This window comes from Dasypus novemcinctus, chromosome 1, assembly GCF_030445035.2.
Source record: "Dasypus novemcinctus isolate mDasNov1 chromosome 1, mDasNov1.1.hap2, whole genome shotgun sequence".
NCBI lineage: Eukaryota > Metazoa > Chordata > Mammalia > Cingulata > Dasypodidae > Dasypus > Dasypus novemcinctus.
Window position 1 is genome coordinate 5,810,326 of NC_080673.1, and position 27,378 is coordinate 5,837,703.

Below are 27,378 nucleotides of genomic sequence, written 5' to 3' on the forward strand. Positions count from 1 at the left end.
TTTGTGGAACCACAGAGGAACACATTTAAAAGATCAGGCATTTAAAGTATAAGAAAAGCAATTCCCGTTATTCCATGTCGTGTAATCAATCTAATGATTACAGTAATTTAGCACTTGGGAATGAAAAAAAAATTAAGTTTACCTGTGATGTAGTCTTTCACATCATGGATTTTGCTTGCAGGGTTGTTATTCCTAAACATATATAGGTTAAAAGGAGCTGGGTCCTTCCCAATTCTTTTCCAGATTTCTATGTCAGGCGTTGTCCATCGTCCTGCCAAAATGTCATAATCTCTTTCTCCAAAGTGAATTAATTTGGTGAGTGGGTCATACAGGCCACCGTGAAATCCGATTACTAGTTGAAAGTCAATATTGGAGTCAAAATAGATTTCCCCATATGCGGTATACTGAATCTGTTTTAGCATAAGCCCATTGCTACTGAAAACAGCCAGTGGTGTCCCTGTGTTATCTGATGCAATGTAGAATTCATCCCCACTGCTGATTTCCATAGCAAAAAGATGTCCTTGGAGATCATAATAGAGGGAGGTAATTTCTGAACTCGAGTGGTTGTAGACATGAGTAATCCTAGTGGGATAAGTTAGGTCAGCGTAAAAAAACTGCAGGTGCTGTCCTAGACTGGTTTTGCTGGAAACACGCCTTCCCAGGCCGTCATAACGATAGATCACTGTCCAGCCACTGCCTTTACTGTAAACGCGAGTTAGAAGCCCCTTGGAGCTATATTCAAAGATCTCTGTGCCTCTTTGACGCAGGAAACCGTCTTCATCTAACCGATACTGAACGTCACCCAGTCGAGTGATTCTGTCTCGCAGGTCGTAGCGAAGAGGTGTCAAACGTGCGCTGTTACTTGGGTTCAGTAAATGGAGGTTTCCATTCAGGTCATAGTTGTAACGCCACATGATCTTCTCATTTAGGTAAACTGTCTGGAGCTGTCCATCAACATCATATTCATAAGCATATTTGGTAGTGTTGGCAAAGGGTCCGATTTTAATCTCTCTCTTGGTTACCCGACCCATGTTATCATATTGAATTGTAATCCAGTACATGAGTGACCTGAATATCTCATATTGAATTTCCTTAATGCGGCCATGAGCATCAAAATGCTTTGTGTAAGTCATTACCGCTGTGGAAATGATCTGGTTAATATCATAATATATAACTCCAAATTTTCCAAACTGCTCGACTTTACCAGAAATGTCATCAAACTGATAGAGATCGATGGGCAGTGGGGTTTCGTTGATGACACCCTGCATGCTGGTCACTCGAAAGCTGTTGTCATAGCTATAGTCAAATCTTGCATTTACCATCCCATCTTCACTAAAGCGGAAAATCTGTCTGTCAATCAGGGGGCCAATCTGCCTGTACCTAATGGTGCAAATAAAACCATCACTCTGGAGGTTCACTGTTTTTAGGACTCCTGCTGTTTCATCATAGGTAAAACTGACTCTTGTGCTATCATACAAAATTTCTGAAAGCCTGGTCTGCCTTCTGTATTTGAATAAGACCCTCCGACTTGTACCCAAGAAAGCTGTTTGCAGGAGCAGCCCTTCCTCGTTGTAGTCCGTGATGACGGAGGCGTTGCTTTCTGGGGGGTTGTATATGTTCCGGTAGTAGCCGATGGAGCGAATGGTCTGCATGGTGTGGCGAGCCACACTGGGCATGGTGATGGCAGACAGCCGGTCCCACATATCATATTCAAAGATGTACTGCCGCTGGCTATGAAGCAGAAGAACCATGGACTGCAAAGAGAGAATGTATGGTCACCTGGTGTTTGTGAATAGGGGAAGCTAAAGGAGATTTAGTGATCCACTTGGGAAAATGGTTTTCATTTTAATTGAGTTATCCTTGGACTTACATGTTGTTAATGATTCCCTGCCTAATTTGCTTGGATGCTTAATTGTGAAGGGTTCTGCAATTAGTGATTCAAGATCCATAATTTGCTTCTTGTCATGACTACCTTTCTTTTTCCAGGCATCACAGGCAAGCAGCAGCTTGTCAGTGGATTTGGAAAAGTCGTAATACAGGCATGAGCAAAGCTGGCTTAAGGACAATATTTCAAGGAGGAAACGGTATGTGGGGAATGCAGTGCTATCCATAATAAGCAATTATTTTTAGTAAGGTGGCTTCCCCCCTCCCTTGATTGAAGATCTAGTCATATCATTTTTTAATTTCCAGTGCATTTAGGGGAGGAACAATGCATTTAAAATATTATTCTATGAAGACAATAAAACTAGCCAAAAATGAAAGTGTGTACATAAAACAAAAGCATTAACAAACGTTGCTAAATGAGTCACATGGTGCATGAGAGCTGTACATGCCTTTAACAGAAATATGAATCCAGGTACAATTTGTTTTCTGGCAAATTCTTACATGACATCTGTAAAGATGTAAGAGCCATATTTTGATATTCCATTTTGTGAGTGTCAAATCTGACTTGTACCTGCAATGCTGTGTGAATGGATTCTGGGCCACACACTGCTTTGGTGCTAAATTATGAAGTGAATAAACATACAATAAAAAGAAGCTCTTCCTGTTTTGCAAGTACTTTGCAGAAAGATGAATGGTGTTACTTTATCAGGCCAGCAGGAGAGCAGGTCCACCCGGGGGCAGGTTAAATACAGCGCGGCAGTAACCGAGGTTTGGGCAGCTCTTCCCTCTGAAGATGCTGCCTCTAAAACCTGTTAGACTTCAGTGGGATCAAGGCAGGAGAGGGAGGATGGCTGGGTTGGGAGCCCTTCTGGGACTTACTCCTTTGCTTTTGAGATGGAAATGCATAATCCCTTGACCAGGATTCCTTCTTTTTCTTATTGTACACCATCTTCAAAAGGAGAATATCCTTTGTGGGCCTATCCAGGGGAAATATATATATATACCTGGGGGCGAGCCTGGGGATTGAACCTGGGACCTGGTATGTGGGAGGTCGGCGCTCAACTACGGCGTGACATCGGCACCGAGTTGGTTCCTTTGTTTGTGCTTGTTGTTTTTTTCTGCTTTTCTCAGGAGGTACTGGGAACCAAACCTGGGCCCTCCCATGTGGGAGGCGGGTACTCAACTGCTTGAACCACATGGCTCCCACCCAGGGGCAATTTTTTTGTCGTTCAACTTTTTAAAAATATTTTTTCGTAATTAAAAAGTTTTTATTTTTAAAGAAGCGTTAGATTACATAAATGTTATATTAAAAATATAAGGGATTCCCATATACTCCCCTCCCTTCCCCTCCCACACTTCCCCACATTAATACCATCCAGGGACAATTTCTGCATGCCAGTAAATGTTCTGAGAGCTGTTGTTAATAGCTTGTGTTCTTCCAAGGGAGTCCTGGACTACTGCAGGATTCACAGTAACTAGTACCTAATTTTGTAGTTACTTAAAATATTTGATGTTAGTTACTAAAATATTACTTGGTTTGCTAAGAAAAAGTTTTGACTTAGTGTGCATGTCCCAGCAAGGACATGGAAACAGTCTTGGTGTACTTAGGGGATTTGGGAGAGGTGATGAGAACGTTCTGGTCGTTCTTCCCACCCGCCACTGAGGCAGGAAGGCGCGCTTGGTCACTGATGCTATCATTTTGTGACAGTGGCTCCTGTCAGTGCTCGGCACCTTTGCTCCATTTAAAAATTTTCTAGGCATTTTATGATAACTACCGTCAACTGTTGCAATCTGGGCATTTATATTTCCCTTACAATTCCCTGTAATGTACTTAAATTTAAATAGAGGAAACTGTTCTGGAATTAAGTAGTGATCATCTTAGCTTCCTCAGAGAGAAGCTGTATCTTGGGGCTTGTTAGGTGAACACCCAACAGTTAACCAGTGAATGACCACCTCTAGAGGGAAATGTTTAGTGTGGAGGCAATGTGTCATCTAAGAGAGACCAATCTGTCATCTTGGGATGAATGTATTCTATGGAGAGCAGATAGGAGACACTGACAAGTAGGGTCCTAGCTAGAAGCATTTCAGAGAGGGGAGGCTGGCTGCCTTAAGATGGGTAGCATCCCACAGGGAATTCAGAACCTGAAACCGGTTCTAAGGAAGAGCGATCTGTGGATAGGCTGCCTAGCATTGGATGGGATAGATGGAGTGAGGTGTAGCCTGCAAAGTGTCGTGGGCACCTCTGATGAAGAACAAGATTGTTTGAGGTGAGCACAATAATGTTGTGGATGTACATCTTTTGTGTGGCAGAAGCTACTCTGTGTAATGTAAAATGTAAGTAAGGGTGGAGGCAGTAAGAGTTAAGAGTTGTTTTTGTAATTTAGGCTGCTGTGTAATGAGTGGTGGAGTGCTGTGAGGTTTGAGAAGTGTCAGAACTCAAAAAGTAATTTCCCAGTGCTGAAGTTTGTCTCAAGGACAAATGCTCTTTGGCAGATTATATTTCTTAAAAAATGAATTAGTGGGAGATTGCCCTTTCCCTTTTCTTCCTTTTTCTTTCACTTTCATTCCCTTTTGCCCCCAAGCCTTGCATAGTATGAATTAGCATTTTCCACATGTGTAACCCTAAGTCTTCATTTCTGGTATTGTATATAGTTCTTAAGAAAAGGAAAAAACCTTAGCTAGGATGTTTACTTTTTATATGTAGGTAGAATAGAGAGATGCCACAGAGTACCTGAAAGTGTTCTAAGAAATAACCCATTTGGGTTAATAATGAATAAATAGGACTTAAATGTTTTTTATGGTTATGCTGAACCTCTGCCAGGAGTAACACATAACTGATAGCTTTAACTGTGCTAACAGAAGGCCTCTTCTTAAGTGAAAGTGCTAGAATGGATATTAGTTACAAATGTCTTACATGCTCAGGGTCTAATTTGTGAATGTTGTTGATGAATAAGCATGATAGGTGAACAGTGTTATGCTTGTTTGTTTACAGTATAAATCACTTAAAAGGATCTCGGATAGTAGAATCTAACTAAGGAGAAAGTGCTTTGTTAATGCAGAAATTCATCACTGCTGTGCTGATGTGACTTACATGATATTGAGAAGAAGACATGGATTCAGGCATGTGCCACTGTGGTCCCCCCATCTCCCCACAGTGCTACGGGTGATTGCTGAAAAATGTTAATCATCCCTTCCTTCTGTAAACTTTAGTGTGCATGCATACCTTTTCTAAGTATGTGTAACTCCAGGTTTTACCATCAGCGAAGACTCGAGACACAATCCTCCCCTGTCCATCATAATCTACTTTTTCGCTAGTAGTTCCTCTCTGGATGCTGGCAATTTGACCTGTGGATGAGTAGGTGACGTTGACAGCCATCAGCTTGCTGCTGGGCAGCCACAGAGTTGGGTGCCCTGATGTGTCATAGGCGATCCTCAGCAGAAATTTACGGTGGTCATCATAGATCTTTTCTGTCTTTGTTGTTCGATCAAAGTCAACTGAGAGGAGGTTTCTGCCATTAACCTGTTAAAAAACAAACAAGGTGGTAAAATAAATCACGTTATTCCACAACTAGTCACTTATTACTCTTCAGAGCCCCCACTATTGTTTAAACACCATTTATGATGATTGATTCTCTTTGTCAGTAAATTAATTTAGCAACTTCTTGGGTACGAGTGCAAGGAAGTAGATTAACTGCTCTTTTAAAAGGTTTCATTAAGCAGAAAGACAGTCTGGCATTTATTCAAAACCTTTTCAATTAAATTTCATAAACTTCAGCCAACAGATAAGAAAAACAAAAATGTATTCGTCTTAAAGTTTATTCAGAAGCTGCAAAAGGCAGTAAATATGTCATCTTTGTGAATTACTCCAAGCCCCTTCCCCCTTAAAAGATATTGGAAAATAATTGCTTAGTAAATTAATCATGGCTACATTAAATAAAACACAGTGGTAAGTGTGACTCTAACCCTTGGAAGAGCAGTTTAGTGGAAGTTGGAACCCACATTACTGTAAATTATTAATGAGTTTAAATAGCAGGAGGTTACAAACACGATCATTGCTTTTGGCCACGTGCTGAAATGTCACAATTTTTCAGAATGGCTTTTTGTTTCCATAACATCTGGTTAACTGGCAGGGACTACAGAATGCTTTAGTGCCACATCTACATGGACTGAATATTGTCCTTAATTTACAAATCTAGCACCGTGTTTCTTGTAGTAGGGACTCTTTGGCTATGTGCCATGCCCAAAATCTTTCACTAAATTTGGCTGTTACTGTCTGTAATCCAGGGCATACACAGACCAGCATTCATTATTGCGGTGCAAGTGTGGCATTGATTAAATTCTACTTTACAAATAGTCTACAGTGTTTGCCAACTGTGACCCTCCTAAGGGCAGAGATCGTGGCCTGTTCATAATTTGGTCTTCTACAGTACTTTGGTGGTGGCTAGTAGCACACTACAATGCTCGTTAAACAGCTGTATTGTTAAAAATTAAATGGGAAAACCTTAAACTTTACATTACCATGCCATAGCTTCAAAAGAAAATGCTCCCAACTGATCAGTTTATATATGTAGATATACACAACACATAAATGTACATACACATATGTAACATTATTCAGATTTATGTAACATCTGGGATAAAACTAATTTTGAATTCTGTCATTGACATTCAACAAGTCCCACGCAAAAATACTCGTTCTGCTCAAACCCTTCCAATGGTCTATTCAAAAGGAATATTGTGGAATGTTTCCCATGGAAACCTAAAGGTATAAACTCGCAGGAAGTTCCTGCCTCGATAGGTAAAGTGGGAAAGAAAAAACACTCCAAGAGATGATTCACAAAAAGTGAGAAGGGGGAGTTTTAGACGGAAGTTAGGAGATGTTAATTTTTCTGTGGTCCCCCCAGACCGAGCTGATGTGGAAAAAACACCGCATCGTGGCTGGAGCTGCTTGCCGGTGCTCAGGGCTGGAGGGTCAGAAAGCTCCCCCTGATGGAGCCCAGGAGCACTGCGACTCTGGGCTTTGAACTCCCGAATCTGTTTCGTCCATCTGTGAATAAAGAAGTTAGACTAGATGCCCCCTCACTCTCTGCTTTCACTGATTTTTATTTGATTCTGACCAGCCAACTGGAGGCTTTCTGAGCTTCCATTTCCCCATGTGGAAATGTCTGCGTGTTATTTGCTTCCTGTCTTCGATGCATTTTGTGAGACTTTAAGTTTGCAGAATGCTTTGCGTACTTAGGGAAGAAGCTACTAGCTATTATTGCAAATATTTATTTTTAAAGTCTATGGAAAGAATTGATTTGATATCGAATTAATGTGATACTAAACAGGCAGAATCCAGTTCTTGCCTTTATATTTCACAAAAATTTTGATGCCTTAAGAAGAGGTTTTTCTTCCTTGGTCCTTCCAGGCTGTGACTAGCCATGACAGAGTGGCCCTGCGGTTTCCCTGGACCACGCCGCCCACAGTCTTGCCCCATCTGTTAGTATTTTACGTTATATTCATTTTAATTTGTCTTTCAATTCTTAGCTGATTTCCTTAACCCTCCTTTATCTTTGCAGTACTTCCTCTGGTTAGAGTATATGAAATCTGGCCTGCAGATCGGGTATGACTGGTTGCTGTAGGGAGAAGACTCTGGGCAAAAAGACAGGTCTGCAACTGCTTCTTTCTACTATCTATAATCTGTTACCAGCTTCCAACTTGCTTCCTTTGGTTGTGACTATGGCTGTGTGACATCCAGATGAAAATCAAATGATGTAATTACTGTTGCCTTTGTGTGAGCTGCCTTGAGAAAAGTATCACCATATGGAAGCATCTGGAAGCACTGTGAGACCAAACATCTGGAGAGAAGTTTAAAATTTTCTTTTTATTTAGGGAAATCTTGTATGCAATGCCTTTTTTGTATTCTCTTCTCAAACAGAAGTAATAAGGAAAGAATTAGAATGTGGCTGTGTTTTTTCCCACAGTCCTAACACAAGCCAAAGTTTTTATTCATTCTTATTCAGCCACTGTTATTCAAATGTAAAATTTCTAAGGGGGCTTTTTTTTTCTTTCCCCTTTTAATTCTTCTCAGAGAAGCCCAAACTCTCCTGTTGATATTGTGAACAGAAAGTGCAGCAGCTGAGGGACACCTGTATTCTAGAACACCTTTATGAAATCATGACCACTATTAAGACTTTTTTCCTTTTTTTTTTTGACAGTCAGCATTGTCCCATGACCCAGTGGCCTTTTAATATTTTTAATCATCAAAAATATTACTTTAAATAAAATATTAATACTTCATCTAAAGATGAAGAACTTAGAGCATTACTGTAACCTCCAGCTATATTAAAATGAACCCAAATGTGTATGGATTCATGACCATCATGAATTCCTTTATGAGGCATAATATTTCTTTGAAATCAATATGGAAACATGCCCGTTTTCAGAGATCATGTCCAGGCTGATTGTAGTTAATCACAACATCCCTTTAATATTAGAAAGGAGCAGTTACAATTTTCCCCTTTACAATGCTTGAAAAACTAAGGTATATAGACATTTAACAGCTTTCTGAAGGAGAGGTGCTAGCACAATCAGATTATTAAATTCATTCATCTAAAATGTTCTGGAGGGAAGTAAGGAAGAGTTGGTTCATTCCCGGGGTGTACTTGATGACAATATCAAGACTCCTTTCTGTCTCTGTTAGAGCATCACCTTGCTACAGACTGTTTTGTGTTTCTCCACACATCAGCAAGTGCTAACTGCATTGTACAATCCCACTTTAGGATGTGCCACTCAGATTAAACTGAGAAATGGGATATCAGAAAAATGTGACCAGCATAGTAAAATTTAAATATGTTATTATATTCATGTACACCTCTAAATACTTTTTTTGGCTTTCAAATTTTGAGGACTGCTTTTTAAAACGATTCACTAATTTTTTTCCTTTAAAGCATCTGAGTGGGGGTGGTGGGGTTGAATGGGACCTCTAATTTTTTGAATGTAATATTTAAAAAAAAAAAATTAAAAAAATTAAAAAAAAAAAAAGGCATCTGAATTCTGAGTGAGTTTAGAAGATTAAGATGTTATTATTAGAGTGCCATAACAATTTTTTGTAACTGAGTAAAGGCTGGTTCTAAATTCCAGCATTGACAAAAATAAGACAAGCAAATACTTATTTTTTTTTAAATTAGTTAATAAAAAAGAAACTATGGAATTGTCTTATCTCTATTCTGCATATGCTTTCACACACATCTGTCATGATTTTTCTTATGTCCTTCTGAGTCTACCCCATTTCCTCTTAATTCACTGTTTCATAGAAAATGCTTTTTATGTTGTTCCATATGTAATTTTTTTTTCCTTTTCCGCTACTTGACTGTTTTCACTTTATAGCCTATTACGTCTAGTGCTAGTAATTCTGGTTTCTTCTTTATTTCATTTTAATCACTATTTTCCTCATAACTGTTTCTTCATATTTCTTAATTTTCATCTTTCCTAGCATCAGATGTTAAGTTAGGTAAGTGAAAGCAGCAGGTTAACAGTAAAATCCTATGTAAATGTTATATTATTACTGACAGTGATTCTGTGTGTTTTGACTTACTTACGTGTGGCTTTGGGCAATTCACTTAATGCTCCGGGACCTCATCTTTATCTAGAAAATGTTAATAATGATGGTACTTATGTCACACACTGTTGTTCTGAGGAATAAATGAAATAAACAGGTGAAAGGACTTTTTGTAATGTCTGGTTCCTTGTTAGTGCTTCAAAGTGTTAGCTGTATGTGAATGATGATTATCTTTTTCCTGCTATGTTACACTTTATTACCCTTCTCTATTTAATCCCTTCCTTGCAAAAAGATGTTTATAGCATTCAAAAATTTGCAAGTATGTTCTATCTATATCATTCTCTCTCCCCTTTTCTTAGGAATATCTCAAGGCAATGAAATAGGGATAATCTGAATCGTAAGGTCTGCTTTCCTCATCCTGTCATTTAATAAATATTTGTGTGTCCACCATATGTCAGGCACATTACGACTTAAATTTAGGTCAGTAACTTAAAGATCAAAAGAACTTTCTGCTAGGAAATAAAAGGTAAGAGAGATGTTCTCTTTCAAGAAAGGGTGTCAGGGAAAGGAGTGGCTTTCTGGACTGATCAGGTTTTTCTCAGGTTTCCTCCTTTCCCCCTCCCCCCTTCTCTATTTCGGCAGGCTCCAGGCTTAGTAGTCTTTATACCAGATTTTCTTATCATCACTTTCTCTCGAGAATTTCTGCTTAGAATCCACAGAGGAATGAAATTAGCAGGCAGAGCTGGCACGTGCAATCTTATCTTGAATATAGGAAAGCCTCCCTTGTGATCTTGGCATTGTCTCAGAGAGAGCAATCAAACCTATCAGCTGGCAATCTCCTTCCAGTGTGGCTAAACCGCCGCGTTCAACAGGGTCTTTTCTGACCGTCTTGCTGCTGCACTGTGGTTCTGCTGTTTAGAGAAAACACACCCATGCCTGTGCACACTCATCTCCTATTTCCCAAAGAGGCCTTTTCTTCATTAGAATCAGGCACAGAACCAGAGATTTGATCAGTTTTCCTCTATTTGCTTCTCTCTTTTCTTCTACTCTTCCTAATTTCTTTCTGTGTCTAGAAACACAGTATTTAAAGAAAGGAAGGATACTTTTAGACATAGCTTGTCTCAAAGAACAGCAGGCATTTTATGTGATCTATTTCTGGACAAAGTATTTCCCATACTCCTACCTTTTTACCCCTGACATTTTCCTATCCAGCAGGCCAAAGAGCCTCTTTCCTACCCCTCCACTTCATAGGCATAACTAAGCCACACACAAAATGTGTGTACGGCTGAGATTCTCTGAGTCAGGGTTTGGGAATATATAATCATGCCTTACATTTTCAAGGTATATTCACATTTTCTCCTTTTTTTTTTTTAAACATTATCTCTTTCTTTTGGTTTGTTTTTTGATTTTGTTTTTAATTAATTTTTTTCTTCCCCTCCCCTGTCTTCACCCTGCTGTTTTGGCTCTCTGTATTCATTCGCTGTGTGATCTTCTGTATTTCTCTCTTCTTTTTGGTCTTCTCCTCTTTCTCCTCCAGCATTCACTGGGATTCGATCCTGGGGACCTCTGATGTGGAGAGAGGTTCCCTGTCAATTGCGCCACCTCTGTGCCTGGTCTCTGCTGCGCTTCACCTTGACTCTCCCCTTTGTCTCTTGTTGGGTCATCATCTTGCTCTGTGACTCACTTGCGCGGACACTGGCTCACCACACGGGTACTCGGCTCACCACACGGGCACTTGGCTCGCCACGTGGGCACTGGCTCGCTGCGCAGGCACGCTTTCTCTTCTTTTCCACCAGGAGGCCCCAGCGATTGAACCTGGGTCCTCCCATATGGTAGGCAGAGGCCTTACTTATCACTTGAGCCACATCTGTTCCCTCATTTGACTCTTGTAACAACTGTGTAAAACCAGAAGCAGGGGAGGGTAAATTTGACTTGTCTATAATACATCTATTACATAATATTTTGATATTATATAGATATTATATTACCTTTATCATAATGTAAATATCATGGTATAGATAAGGAAACCAAGGTTCAGGATGTTATGATGATTCTCCAATAAGGTGTACTATTAGTAAAAAGTAGCGATGATCTAGAACCCATACATTCTGAATTCTTGTCAAGGGCTGTGCCTTCTTTGGTGTGCAGAGTGAAGAACACAAATGTGGGCATTATCTTTCATCTTTTGATGAGGTCCTGTGTGTAAGCGTAGGTGTGACTGTGACTGTATATGTGTGTATGTGTTTATGTATACATCATCCTGCTTTAGGGGCAGTTGAGTAAGATAAAGCCTGTGAACCAGCCTCCAGTTTGCAATGGTCCAGGGAGGCAGGGGTCCTGGGGGAGCATTAAGTAGAGGCAGGAGACAGGGAAGGACGTACCTGTTGATCTCTAGGATCAGTAAAAGAAAAGAAAGACAGGAGTTGGTGTTTACTTAAGTAACAGACCCTCACCCCTTTGGAACTTCTTTCCTTGCCCATCACATTATCTTCAACCCCACTCGTTCATCTCTCTAGTGTTCTACTGCTTTTCCTTCTCACTGCTCTCACTAGCCTAACCTTCCTGCAGCTTTCCAGAGCTCATTCCTGCAGATCTCTTGATCCAGGGAGGATTGCAGCTAGAGCATCCTGGCTTCCACAGATTGGGATATGGGTAAGGTGGGTGCATACAGCGTTGGTTCTAAAAGACCATGTATTTAGAGTCCCAAACTTCTGTCTCTCAACCAGTACGGTAGAAACAGTCTGTATTTGATGATTGATTCTTTTAGTTTCATTTCTCTTTCTTAGAAATAGCCAAGGAGAACAGTTAATAACTTGTTTCCTACCCTGAAGAACTGTCATGGTAAATAACACTGGCCTGTTATAATAATAATTTAATCATTTTTGGTGCATAAAAGGTCTTTAATGATATATTCCTTGTTTTAGTCTCTCTCCTTGATTTCAAGTTATTTTTTAAAGTGGTCAGTGAAGGTAATGTTACTAAGAATTATCTACATTACCTGATAAAATAAAGTCTGTTTATTAACAGAATGAATGAATCAGATTTAGTTTATTGTGGTCTGAAGGTGGTTTTTTGAAACTTGTTCTTTAGTACTTAATCTATATTGTCTTTACCGAATAGCTGTCATAAATCATAGTTTGCTTTCTAGACATATTTGGTCCACAATGTGAGTGGCAGGAAAAAACACCCAACAAGGCAAAGCAGAGATTATTTTGCAAAGATGTGTTTTACTAGCAAAAGCAGAAGCATTACTTTTCTTATAAAAATAATGTAAACTGGGGTTTTCCATCAGTGGTAAAGAGGTAGCAGTTTTCAAGTTGATAACCTTCTTTGTGCCCAAACTGATGTTTAAAAATACTGAAAATGAAAAGAAAGAATTCACCTTTCAATTGCCAGTCGATTTCTTTCAATATACATATTTATGATTTGGAAAACATGCACTATTTAAGCCAACTTTTACTTAACCCCAACCCACATATCAGAGTGGGTAAAGGAAAAGTACAAGATTGCTATGATAATAGTAGTAAAATGAGAATCAGTGAACATCTAGGCTATTTGGGATTGTACTATCTGCAATTTCCTAATTTCCCAGGGAAGAATTTATTTTTATTTTTCATTTTATTATAATCAGTTTTATAGAAATGTATTAATAAACCACACAACCCATTTAAAGTGTACAATAAATAGCATTTGGTATAATCACAGAATTGTGCATTCTTCACTTCACTCGTCATTAGAGCATTTTCATTACTCCAAAAAACAAACAAAACCCTCCCCCTTAGTAGTCACTTCTCAATCTTTCTCTTTCCCGGACATACATAACTGCTGAGCTATTTCCATCTCTGTAATTTATTTGTATTTATATTTTATATACAGTCAAACAATATGTAGTACTTTTTGTCTAGTTTCTTTCACTTAGCATACTTCCTTTTTTAAAAACAATTGATAGTACTATATTGTCTATTATTATATAATATATTATTACTATATTATTACTATACTGTCCATAGTTTGCTTTGGTTGTATTTTTGCCCACATGTCACAGAATTTATTGTAATCATAGGCATGTTGAGAAAAACATTCTCTGAAATAAGTGTTATTATGAGCAGTCTTAATGGCTTTATGGTTGGCCATGACTCATGCCCTCAAGTTAAGGCTAGCTATACTGAGCAGGGCCCCAGACAGGGGAGGGTGAGTGGCCGATGAGCCCCATCACATCGAGGCCACCTACACAGCGCTGCTATCACCTACTCTTCAACACTTTACTTACCCTAAGTTTTCGACCAAAGACATTGACTTTTCCTTGGGCTTGCTCTTTCCGGAATCTCCATTCTACCAAATTTTGACCATTCTCACCAGGGAGAGTCATGTTTCTTTTGGCGACTGTTGGGTTCGCTGTGCCAGCCAGGACATGTGGCTCTGTTTGGTAGTGTGAATCCAGACCACTGGCATAGATAATTCTAAGAGAGCCATCGTAGCCAATTTGGTAGCTGTTTCTTAACTGATCTACGAAACAAGAAGCAGAAAGCATGAACTATAGCCATGGATTAAACAGCTGGATGGTTGTACAGTTAGTTTCTAAAATTTTGGACAAGCTCCCCATTATGAAAAAAAAAAAAGAGTCCTTAAGGATATCCTTTTAGAAAATAACAAAACACCTATGATTTCTGGCATATCTGTAAGAGGTTTGGCTGAATATTAAAAGGTAAACTTTAGGGGAATTTTTAGTGAAGGCCTCTACTTTAATAGATTTTCCTTTTCTTATATTTCCTTTACTTTTGTCTAATGAAACTGAGTTTCTACTTCCTGGAATGCATGTCTACTATTTGTAAAGAGCCATGCATGTGCTGTTTTAAGAGGCTGGTATGTTCACCTCTGTGGTCTTAAAAGACTCCCCCCTCCTCTACACTCATCCCTTCATAGCCTTTGTCAAGGATCTTTTGAAAGGATTTTAATGCTTATACCTGATATACTGAAATATAAGGTGATAGTCCCTCTAGTAGTAACTTAAAAGAACACAGGAATCCTATTTCAGCCAAAGAACACTCATATTTTATGCTACTCTCTCAATATTTAAATTTTGAATAATAAATTTCGATTGTAGAGATTACATGAGGGAACTGGTAAATAAAAAAGAATCAAGGAAATTTAACACAGATTTAGATTATCTGCAACTATGCTCACAGTTGCAAATGTCACTGCAAGCAGACCTTTTAAAGATTATTTTAAAAACGAATATGATGGGAGGTTCCTTTATGGATATATTGTGTGTAGATAGATGTATGTGTGCATGCCTATAGGTTGAATAAAAAAAACTCCAAGTCCAAATACTGTGTAAATGGGGCTTGGGCTTGGAGTTTGAGATAAAATTTCCAGTGACAGTATCATAAAAGATTAAAAAAGTGCTTTGTCTCAAACTACTCCATCTAGGATGGCAGTGAAGTAGACCTGCTCTGGAAAACTATGTTGGATAACTCCGAAAGGGTCTGAGTTTATGTGTATGGTATATGTGAAGAGTTGGAATTAAGTTGTTTTATTAAATGAGAGTGGAAAAAAGATACCTTTTAGGTCAGTATTTTACAATGTGCTTTAAATTTATGGATATATATTACTAAGGAAATTAAATATTATATGTAGACACTAGACTATTTCGTTAATATCTCTAGAAATTTATATTTTCACCTCCCTTTTTGGATCATCTTTTTAGAAAACGGGGATTGCCACTTTCTATTTGGGTGTTAGTGGTATGCTAAAAATGATCGGTTTAGAAGCATGCTTTCATGTTTACCTTGAACCATGGTATAGAAAGAATCAATTGAGGACAAATTTGAAGTGATGCTAACATCTTCTTCTCGGCTGGATGATTCAATGTCCACTGTGATAGCTTTGTCCATGTCCCCATGAAGGTTTGTGACCACTCCAGTTGGAAATGTAACGTTTGTCAGACGACCTTCACTGTCATAGCTAAATAAAAGAGGCATTAAGTTGGTGTTAAAAAGAAAACCACAGGTTCTTCTTATTTACAGGTATGATGAATAGCAATATTAGCTGCACGAATTTGGAAGAACATTTGTCTTTGTGCATGGGCTATGGAGAGTGTGGACTTCAAACATGCTTTGAAGTAATCAAAAGCCTATTTAACATAGAAAAACCTCACCAGTGAGAACAAGAGTAAACAAAATAGCTCTCCATTTCAGCATATTATTCTTTGAAGTATGACCAAAAACCCTTCTGCACATCTAATTTGCAATTTCAAAGGGAACATGTTTGCTGTTATTAAATTCCTTAGTATTTCTCTGTATTTTTTACAAAATAGATTTAATTTGCTGTTATATCTGCTTTTAAAGTTTTACTAAATTAGGTCTTATATGGCAGTGCAATATAAATATATTTATGAATATATAACTTACATGTAATTTTGTAAAACAGTATGTGTACATACATGTATATATTTGCATAAGTAAAATATTCTTAGTGTCTTGAGACAACTTCAACAAACTCATAAAATCAAAGCCTTTTAGCCTTTATTTTTCAGTGATTGACGTACTTTATAATGCCAAATTGGCATTTAAATGTTGTTGGTGATAATCTATTTTGTCCATATTGACGTTGCAGGAATGGATGATATCTTGAACAATGATTTATTATGTTTACTGAATTGAGATATACTACTTCCTAGCATTTAATGATTATTTCCTTTTTTATTATGCAGTTACTCTTTTTTGGTATATAAATATAAGAGAACTTGTAATTTAAATGTTTGGATATAATTTAAAAAGCTGTTCTGTGATCATAAATATGCTTTAATAGATACAACATTTTATTAAAGAGCTGGATTTTTGTGACTTGCTGTTTGTGGCAGTACCAGAGAAAATTTCAAAAATGGCAATGTGGTCTGAAGAAACTAGGGGTTTCTTTGGAACAACAATATACTTAAGATTGGATTTCAGATTGAGGCTAAGGGTGCTTCAGTACTAAAGGTTCTAAATGAAATGGAGACTTAAAACGATTTCTTAGTTAAAATAAGCCTATATGCAGAATTAGTAGAGAAAGAATGTTATTAGAGAAAGACAGGAGTTATCAGGAGAGAAAAAAGTCAGAGAACAAAGATAGAAGAGGCTCGTAATAATAGGTGTAAGGGTGGGGCAAGAAGGAAAAGTGCTTGAATGGTATTTTGGAATAAAAGGATGGACAGATTTAAGAGTGTAAAAATTAGCTTTGTAAAATGTGGTTAGTAATTAGAGGAGATTCTGAGTAATAATAGAGGTGGAGAAGATTCAGCAAGGGCAATATCCTGGAAGAGTCAGGGAAGGGAGAAAGGAGGCAGTGATGAGCTGATCCCATTAACTCACTGGGGACAAGATCAATCAGACCATTGGTTTGAATGACTTGATCTGACAATTTACAGAGCTGCTTAGCCAGCAGTGGAAATGGGCGCTCAGGAGGGAGGAGAGAGAGAAAAAAGGAGTAATGCAGAGAAAGCAAGTACACCGTGAAGTATAACCATTGTTTGGACTCATACAGGGTAGATTTGAAGGGAAAACTACACACACACACACACACACACCTACCTCTCCCCTCAAGGACACACACACACACACACACACACACACACACACACACACACACACACCTACCTCTCCCCTCAAGGACCCCTAGCAGATTAAGGCATAAATGAAAGAAATCCAAAATAGTTGATTCTTGTCATCATTGCTTTTTTTCCCCCAAGAAATTATAGTTTTTGAAGAAACAAGCATGCATAGATTTATTTATACAGCAAAGCAGTACAGACTTCTTTACAAAAGCAGCCTGGAGTTGAACCTACCTTTCTGAGCTGGTTCTTCTTTACTTTTCTTCCCAGCCCTGAGCACCAGCCTTACTCCTCCATGATTTTTTCTCTTTCCCTAAATATTGTATGCTTTTCAGATGTTATTTTTTGATTTCTGATATATGGTTTAGCATTGGGAAAATAATTTGACTTTCTTTCCTATAAATTGTTTATTACAGTCATTCTACTCTTCCACATAATCATTTAAAAATCACTTCATTCTGCCTGTATAAAGCTATACTTCGGGTTTACTCAGATAACCTCATGAATTAAGAAAGCTGAGCAATATATCGCTTGCACTGTTAACTTGGAAATCTGTGGCTCACACTCTGATTCTGAACTAATCACTATAGGGACTTTGCTTATTTGACATAAGGTCCCAGATTTCAACGAGTTTGATTTTATTTTTTAATTGTATGGGACTTTTATTTAAACCACAGTTGGTACAGATTCATATCCATGACAGTGAAGCTTAAGTTTGGCAAAATCCTTGTGTTGCATTACATTTATCACAGTATATTGTTAAGATGTGCTATTGTGTTTTTAAAAAGTTAGCATTCTTTTGAATTCTTCTATATAAAAGACAGTCCAGCATCACATTATTTTTTTCCCATTTTACAGATGGGAAAATGAAAATATGAATGTGGTTATTTGTTAGGTGACTTGATCAGGCTCTCATATCTCAAAACTGCCAACTCTTATGTGCCTGACCCTAGGTCCATTAACCCTTCCATAAACCACAGTGCCTGATTAAAAGTAGAAACCCACAGCTTTCTGTGATACCTGCAAGCACTTTGCTGATTATTCCTGCTGCTGTCACTGACCTGCCCTTTTTCAACCCTTTCACTGGTTTATATTTTCTAGCCCCATTCAATCTACAGCACAGACTTCACCTTTCTCCTGCAGAAAGCATTTTTCCAACCTTTGGCTTTGCTCTTTCATTGGCTTACTACACGTTCCATTTCCTGCTGGGCAGGTATTTTGTATCACAGGATGCTGAGCACACTGAGCTATAACACAGCATGCTGAACATTCAGACTATAACCTATTAACTTTTGGTTCTTTGGGAAATAAAAGTACAAGTCACCTTTGTAGGTGGTACAGCAAGAATGACATGGGGTTAAGCTGGGATCTTAGTGGCCCAGCTTAACAGTTTACCCTGAGAAGTTCTGAATTTGTGCCTTGATTGAGAGGAGTAGACACTAACAGGACTGACATGCTTGCACAGGGAAGGCTGGGAAAGCTGCTCTGGTGTAAGGGCCCTCAGGAGAGGGGCTACTCAGCTAGTCACCTGACAGTATGTGTGAGTTACCGTGTTAGAGCATGTGAATACAAAGCTTGTGAGAAGTCAAGTCTGGTTGGGGAGAGAAGTCATGTATGTGAAAACTATCAAAACAGAGTGCTGGCGGAGTGGTACAGATAGCCAGAGTGACTTTGGAAGCTAGGGAAAAGCGGTATCGAGGTGGAGCCCTAAGGCAGCCCTTGACGTGGATGTGGGCTTGAGCCGGGAGGCGTTCCAGCCGGGAGCACAGCAAGGGTGACGGGGGCGGAGCAGTGGAGACGGAAGGACTGCCTGGAGGTCAGTGAGGACCCCGGCTGAGCAGAGGCTGCCAGGGAGACGAGGCCGGGAAGGCTGACACTGGGCTGGGGGGCGGGGTGCCTGCCGAGGTCTTAGAGAAAAGCCAGGTTCTAATAAAGCACTGACGGAGCCTAGGGTCAGGGCAGTAAGTCAGGCAGTGCGTGGCTCCCAGACTAACTATGTCACAAACCAGGAAAAACAAAAACAAACAAACAAAAAACAACCAAGGACCTACGGAGAGTTTTAAGTTAAAACACTAGCACCACTTCATAAAGAAAGGCCACTTAAACATACCACAGGTAAAAAGGGCCTGATTTCAGGGCCAGGATGTTCTTTAAAAGGAATGTTCTTTAAAAGGAATAAATATAATTTGATGAAAAAAATCCTCCACACTGTCATTTAAAATTTTTTTTCACTTTGGTGTGGACCAGTGAAAACTTTTTTTTGCAGATCAGTACCTATGTCAGTGAAAATGGAAACAAGATGAATGAGAGACATAAGTTACAGGAACTCTGGATAAGGGAGTGAGAGAAAAGAAGTAGTCACGGATGATTTTTAGTTACTTTCAGAAATGTCAGCCTAACCCTTCTTTACCTCTACACAACTGGAAAAACAATGCACCAGCAAATGCCTAACTGTCCTCGGAAATACTTCAACTCTAGGTACTAAAAGAGGCTTTACTCACACAGACATGTGCCTCTGCACATATTCTCTGCTTCTATGCAACTTTGACTCAACTCAGTGTTGCTTGGCCTTGGTGATGAACTGGCCCTTTCCCAGCTTGTCTATTTGAGATGTAGTTTTCTTTTATTAGCTTTTTGAATTTACATTGCAGTAGGCTCTAGGGAATTTGAATAGAATATCAACTTCATGCTCTCCACCCCTCTCATCTGGCCTTAGCCTCATAGCTTCAAATTTATAACACAGCACATTCTTTTTCTGCTCCTGACTGACCCCTCTTCACAAAGGATTCTTGCTGGAAAAGACAAACTCCCTCAGGCTGTTAATGACCTTCTGCTCTTTGACTGATGGGGTCCCCTTACTTGGTTTGTTCATCTTTAATTTTGATCACATTTTTGCCTAGACTTGCTGTTTTAGCCTTTGTGGTATATTGTTAAATCCCTTTTTAAGTGTCCTGAGCAGTGGGATTACTGACAAATGCCCCAGAGTCACAACCTCAGTTGCAAATGCTGTATTCATCCTGACATGCAGACTTCTCTCTCTTTTCCCTTTACAGACATGAAGTTCCCAACTCTTCATTTTTCCTTTATAATGTCTCTCAGATATTTATCTTCCTATTCCCATAGCTGCCCTAGACTTTAAACACTGGCCTTTCTGCCTCTGTCCAAACTCACTGATCTCAAATTCATCTTCTGAAACACTATTATTATAATACTTCCCTGCTTGAAAATCCTCAGCCGAGAGAAAAATGGACTGACTCGGACTGTTACCAATCCAATGTCAATAGACTATTGATAATGCACATTTACTCAAGTGGAAACAATTTGCAGTTCTCGAAGCTTTAAAACTCTACAGCAGGATTATTATTTTCAGAGCTTCCCCATAAAATGGCTTCTTTAACAAATACTGTGTTCTCAAAATTATCTTCTGTCATTGAAAAAATGTATGTAAACCAGAGCAGAGCTTTAGAGAAGCAAGTAAACTAGAGAAGCACCTCTGGAGAGGTGGGGGCTATTTTGAGGAATAGTACATGATTTGCTCCTTGTAAAGACTGTCAGTCTGAATTAGTCTCAAAGATGAGACAGACTTACATATTTATTGATAGAATGCTGGCAGTGCCCCTCCCACAATCTCTGTTCTCCTCACATTTAGAAGAATTAAATAAGAGTTACCTAAATGTATGTTTATCACTCTCACTACTTTTTCGGGTCAAATCTAAGCCTGTCCTGAGGAGGCAAGGTGGCAGAAGATTGTGATTTAGGTTACATTCTGGAGGTCTCCAAAAGGGGTAAACGTTCAAGTTCAGTCCTGACTAGTCCTTACTTAAGTCTCCCAGAGACATCCCAAAACAAGGCTACTCCGAGAGCTCTTTAGTGGGAATCCATCCTTTGCCTTCAGTCTTGAATCGCTATAGGAACTCCAAAAGGCTTACCTAACCCATCTTTGTCCCACTATCCTCTTAATATAGAGAATCTTTTTTTCCCCATCTGTCAGAGTTCCTTAGGTTCAAATTTCCTTCCGTAGTTTAACAGCCATTAAAATATATAGTATTGGGAAGCGGATTTGGCCCAGTGGATAGGGCATCCGTCTACCACATGGGAGGTCCGTGGTTCAAACCCTGGGCCTCCTTGACCCGTGTGGAGCTGGCCATGTGCAATGCTGATGCGCGCAAGGAGTGCCGTGCCACGCAGGGGTGTCCCCCACATAGGGGAGCCCCACGCGCAAGGAGTGCACCCCGTAAGGAGAGCCGCCCAGCGCGAAAGAAAGTGCAGCCTGCCCAGGAATGGTGCCGCACACACAGAGAACTGACACAGCAGGATGACGCAACAAAGAAAAACACAGATTCCCGTGCTGCTGACAACAACAGAAGCGGACAAAAGAGGAACGCACAGCAAAATGGACACAGAGAGCGGACAACTGGGGTGGTGGTGGGGGAAGGGGAGAGAAATAAATAAAAAATAAATTGTTAAAAAAAAATAGTGTTATATATATTCATATATATGTTTAAAGTTAAACACGTGAATGCTTGGCAATGGGAGTTTCCTGGAATATTGTCTGAGAATGCCACAGTTCAGTTTTATCAAGTAGAAGCTGAGCCTTATCACACTGAGGTGAGGCCAGATAATAAACCCGCTAGTTGCACAGCCGTTTAGAGGCAGAGCCAGGGCTAGTCTCCAGGTTGCCTCCTCTGCAGTCCCAGATTCTTTCCCACCACCCCAGGCACTGAAGTGATGCATTTACAAGATCCAGGAATGGGGGAGTAGGAGAGAGGACTGACAAAGACAGACTTTTCTTCATCTAATACCTAAGATGAGAAGACCAGCAACTAGGACAGAATGAAGGAGGAAACGGGAAATGAGCATATTTAACAAGTCTGCCGTCTAGAGAAGAACTGGTTGCTAAGATCCCTTCCGGCATCTGGATTCTAGTCTTCTGTGACTTTCTTCAGATAACTCTGATTGTTTGCAGCCACATGCACTGCTGGGATGTGGCCAGAAGAGCCAGCCAGGCACATGTACTTGCCTCTCCTACACGGGGAGCATAGTGGACTTAGCAGACATTTCTGTTCTATTCCTGTTTTGGTTTATGCCCTACTTTGGGAGTAGGCACTGGCTTTGTTCAAGGTTGGATTTCATGCCACAAAAAGTTGCATTTTGTGTAATGTCCTTGTAAAAGACAAGGACATTTGTTCCCAGCTTTATGAGATCCCATGTGTGCCTATGTGGAGTGAAAAAAAGGCACAGTATTCTATTATTCAAGGCACTTTGATCATGTTGCATATAGAAAATACATAAGATAGCAATTAAATAGCTTCATTGAGTTTGTTAGGGCCAATAAGCATACATTTGCATAGATAGTGATTAGAATACTTAAGGCAAAAAGATCTGGAAGATAAGCTGTACAATATTTATTTTTCTTTTGAGATTGTGTGTGCACGTGTGTATTTTTAAAACCCAGTTACCAAAACACAAAAGTCTCTTCTCCTCCCCCACTCCTTCCCTTAGAATATCAGGTATGTAGCAAGTTGGGGAAAGAAAATAATTCTAAAATTAGCAGTAAAATAAAAGGTAACTAAAAAGCAATTGTCTTAAAACATTATAGTTACTAACATCAGTAATTTTAACCCCTATGTATATTATTAGTGGCTGGCATGAATAATGATATATTTTTTATTTTTCAGTAGTACCTAATTCCAAGACACTTGGTTGTTTTTTTTTTTATTGTATTCTAATTTTTCAGAGGACACGTGTATATTTGGAAATGGGAAAGCTCACAGAATGAAAGGGTAGTTGCAAGTTGAAGGAAATCAGTTTAATAAACTTTATCTCCTTGCCTTTTTTTTCTTTCTCAAAATTTGGGAAGTAGAGAGTAACACAGGATTTTCTCCAATCGAATAGATTTTAAAATGCCTTTTATTTTCAGGTAGATCTATACCAAATCATTTAGGATTTTAGGAAATCTGGTAGTGGTAGGATAGATTAGAGGGGGAAAGAGACTTAAATCAGAAGTGATCTACACAGAGGAGCTTGAATTGGAGGAGTAGCAACAGGTATGGAAAAGATAGGATAAACCTAAGAGAATGATTTAGAGGTGTCAACACAGGATGGAAAGAGGACTCCTGGGTTTGAAACCTAGATGGTAGGGGGCAGCATTATTACTGCAAATGGAGGTGGTGAAGGGAGCTAGTTTGGCTTCATTGCCATATCCCTAACTATATATGTATATTAAATACATATAAATGCATTTAATTCAAGGTGATGGTGGGATATCTAAGCAGAGAATGTTTTTATTAGCTTTTTATACCACCAGAGGAAGAAAGTCTAATATGGTACAGTCTGGCATTTAGTGGTTTTCCTGATTGTTCTCTACTTTCATGTTAGGTTTTTGGACTGTAAGATGACACAGGAATTGCTATTTGACTTTGCTGGAATGTTTTATAAAATGTCCATATATTTAAGTGTGCTCATTGGTACCATGCTCCTAAAGTCCTATTTTGCCTGCATCTTCCCTTCGTGCTCCTCTCTCCTTCTCTTACTTTTTTGGACCATCTATGAAAATGTTCCTTGCTAACAACTATACTTAAAGCCACAACTAATCCCAAAAGTCCTCTTTAGTTTAAGGAGAGTGGTTTCTCTTTCCCCTTCCTCAACATTTGGGGGAGACTTTTTTTAATCATCTGATTTTATTCTTTTTTTTTTTTTTTTAATGGTACTGGAGTCCAGGGATGAGCTCAGGACCATCTTGTATATGGGAAGCGGGTGCTCAACCACTGAGCTACATCGGCTCCCCTGAGTTGGTTTTTTCATTTGTTTTGTTTTAAGGAGGTATCAGGGCTTGAAACTGGGACCTCCCGTGTGGGATGCAGGAGCTCAACTGCTTGAGCCACATTTGCTCCCCTGATTTTATTCTAATATCTAATTTTACTCTTATTTTAAAGAAAAAGAATATGAAGTCCAGAAAGATTAACTTTCCCAAGTTCATATAGCTATTAAGAGTTTCTGTTTTCTTTTGTTTTAATGAGAACCATGCTCATATAAGCTTTGACAGACACTGCTAACATTACTGTTAATAGTCACACAATCTAATGTGACTAGTAGAGTCCTCAGGTAGGTAAAGCACAGTTTTCAGTTGACTTCTCAACCGTGTTCATAAAAGAGCACCTTTGTATTAACCAGTTATTATGACACTAATATGACCATTATGCAGTTCCTTTGCTTTTTATTTTTCATAAACCATAATCTGTATTTTGAGAGTTCAGTATATTCTAGCCAATTAGCTATCAAGTTTTCCATGTTTCACTTTTTTAAGAATATGTTAGAAATCTGTAATCCATGAATAATTAGTTTAGAGAACTAGTGCACTTAAGGAAGACTTCACAGGGGAGGTGAGATCTCAATGTTAGGCTTTTCAAAAGCAATTTTCACATTTTTTCTTAACATTTGGTCTTTTCGTTACATGTACTACCTATCCTGTTTTCTGTTCCAAAATTGCCTTTTTATGGAGAGAGTATAAAATTTTGTTACTATTTGTTCAAAACAAAAATGCTTCCAGTAATTCTATGTCCTTTTCCCTTCTTTTAAAAGTCCTTCTAGAATTTTTCCCAATTATGGAAGACTTTTATTAAGAACAAAAAATGTATATGGCCAAGGTATTCAGCTATTCTGTATCTTTATTTTTGTTCAAGTAGGTGACTGAAGAAAAGATTACTAAGTGGTATCTGTAGCAAATCTAAATGTTGGAATGCCATCATTAGGTCCAATTTCAAAACATATAGACTCAGTTCATCCATCCATATTTCACAAAATCAGAATCCTAAACCAAATAGTTTATGATTTCTTCTGTCTAAACTATTTTAACCTTGGTTTGATTTCACTCAGTAAAAAAGCAAAAAACAAAACTCCGCAATCTTACCATCTGTTATAGCAATGCTTTTTTTCTTTTTATCTGTTATTGTGGAAAAGTAGAACAAATTTATTGACACTATTGAAACTAAAAATGTAGAACATTTTGTATGCACGTGTTCCTTGATATGTACACAAATAGCAAAAACAGAACAGAACCTGATTTAAACATCTAAAGGTGGAATGACTTGGACTCTTAACAGTGAAAATGTGATTTGTAGCACTAATATTAAAGAATTTACATTTACGTATTCTGGGAACAAACCTGAGGCTTTTTTATTTGAACAGTTACCTTATAGACAAATACATAATTTATGTGAATTCAATAGCAATGCTGTCATTAAGAAATCCTCAAAAAACCAGGCTCTACACAATGTAAAATGCATCCATCACTAAGGCTTTTTTTTAGTAGGTAGAGCAATCAACCAACTCCCAAATCATAGGATTATCTGGTACACAGTTGACTGCTACCTTCATATTATAAAAATGACAGAGAAAATGCAAAATAAAATGAAAAAGTATATTATTTTACATGATTTCTGTCCCAAGTGCTAAGAGGCTCTTGATGAGACTAGGTGAGGATTACAAGTCTGGGAAGGAAGGACTGCTTAGCATCAGTTTAAATTTCTTTGCTGCAGCTGCTTTTCATTAGAGGTCTTGCTGATGGGACGAATTCTGACCTGTGTTTTGCTCTATAAAGACAAAAAGGGCAGTAGTCTGTAGTTATGCTGCTACTGTCTTTTTTTTTTTTCCCAAACAGCCCAGATAACATGAATTTTGGGGAACAGAGAGATCAGGGGGAGATCTTTACTACCTCAACTCTGGTTCTACCAGAATTTTTTTGAACAATGAGCAGAGTGATAGTTACAAATATGTTTTTAAGGGATCAAATTCAAGAAAAGTGACCCAGTGCCTCTTTTCATACATAGCCATTATGACAGGCAGAACTGTCGAAGTGATAATGCCCGCTTCTGAAATTCACAGGCCTTAAGCCAAAGGCAGCCAAGTAGGACATTAGAGAATTAGTGACCTCAGGGGTTCAAGGGATTCTGGGTTAGCCATCAATAAGAGAAGGATCATGTTTAAGCCACTTGAAAAAAAATTGACTGAGGAAGGGTAACGTGAGTGGGACACATCTTGTTTAAAGGTCTTTTGCAGGTCTTGGAAATGTAGACTTATAGACTGCTGCTGGCATGGGAAAATTTTGTTCCAAAAGAAAGTCAGAACTCTGCATGTCCTCATTCTTCTGGATTTAGTCCATGGGGCCTATAAATGCACAGAGGACAAACTCATCTTTTTCCTTTGTTCTTCCCCTTGTATTCTGGCACTTTGCTTTCCCAGAGCAGGATCTGATTCAGCCATGCACAAGCACATGGCTGTGCAGGGAGTGAGGACAAGGAGGGAAAGAAAGTAAGGTGACAAGATAAGAAAGAGTAGGATGCTCATTTGGAAAAAGAAATTTATTATTACTACCACCAGCATAATACGAAAAATACTATGTTTGATTGAAATGTTAACAGTTGTTTCTTTTGGAATGAGGCTTGCCATGAGGCGATGAGAAGTTGGAGGAAAAAATGGCAGAATCACCAATTTTTAGAGGAGGAAGGGATTTTTAATTACTAAGATGACTTTTATTTTACAGGTGAGGGCATAGAAGTTCAGAGAGATACTGTGACTTGCTCAGAGTCACACAATTAGGAGCGAGTGACAAATAAGGACAGGAACCCAAGTTTTTAGACTAGTGCCTTTTCAAATTTGCATAGGCTGCTGCTCACAAAAGAGAGAACGTAAGAGAACAGCATCAAGGAATTAATGAATTCCTATGACTTGGAACTGAGGTGAATAAGATAGACTTGAAAAGAAAAACAGTAGCAGTTAATGGAGAGATTTAGAATCTAAGAAGAGAATATTTTGACTAAAATATCTTATTTACAAATTCTAAGAAAGAAAATGTATATTGTGCAAAGTGTGAGATGTAAGGGAGGCAGAGCAAGTAAAACTTGGCAGTTAAGGAGCAAGAGAAAAGAAAGGCAAACAAACACAGAAAGTAATGTAATGTAATGTACAAGGGAAGGTGCAGATTGGAAGGTTCCAAGAATTAGGAATATGACATCAACTAGCAGAAGGTAGAAAACACAGTTGTTTTCTTTAATAGCCACAGGTACCTCCAGTGTGTAAACTCACATGTTCACACCATTTTTTCCCCCACTCATAACCAGATTTTCTACATCCCTTTTCAAAAGTGTGATCTTTGTACTCACAGTTCTAGCTCTCTCATTGGCTTTCGTGGCCACATCTCCAGAATTGGCTTCTCCCAAATCCTAATCGGACATTTTGGACCACATATTAGATTATATGATAGTGACCTCAAATCTATAATTTCCAAACCTGAATTTATCTTTTTCTCTACTTCTTCCCTGTATTTCCGTATTCACTTAGTTACTGAAGTTAGAAACCAGGG

General features: G+C 38.7%; 1 protein-coding gene across 13 annotated transcripts in view; it reads right to left on the reverse strand.

Annotated features, from left to right (window-relative positions):
• Positions 1–27,378, reverse strand: part of TENM3 (teneurin transmembrane protein 3) — a 682,045-nt gene that overhangs the window by 7,875 nt on the left and 646,792 nt on the right. For all 13 annotated transcript variants that reach the window (XM_071213974.1, XM_058305014.2, XM_058304951.2 and 10 more), the window contains 4 exons: positions 15,216–15,391; positions 13,698–13,933; positions 5,108–5,404; positions 143–1,754 (listed from right to left, as the gene is read on the reverse strand). In XM_071213974.1, coding sequence (XP_071070075.1) covers positions 143–1,754; positions 5,108–5,404; positions 13,698–13,933; positions 15,216–15,391 — 2,321 coding nt within the window. The remainder of the gene's footprint in view (positions 1–142; positions 1,755–5,107; positions 5,405–13,697; positions 13,934–15,215; positions 15,392–27,378) is intronic.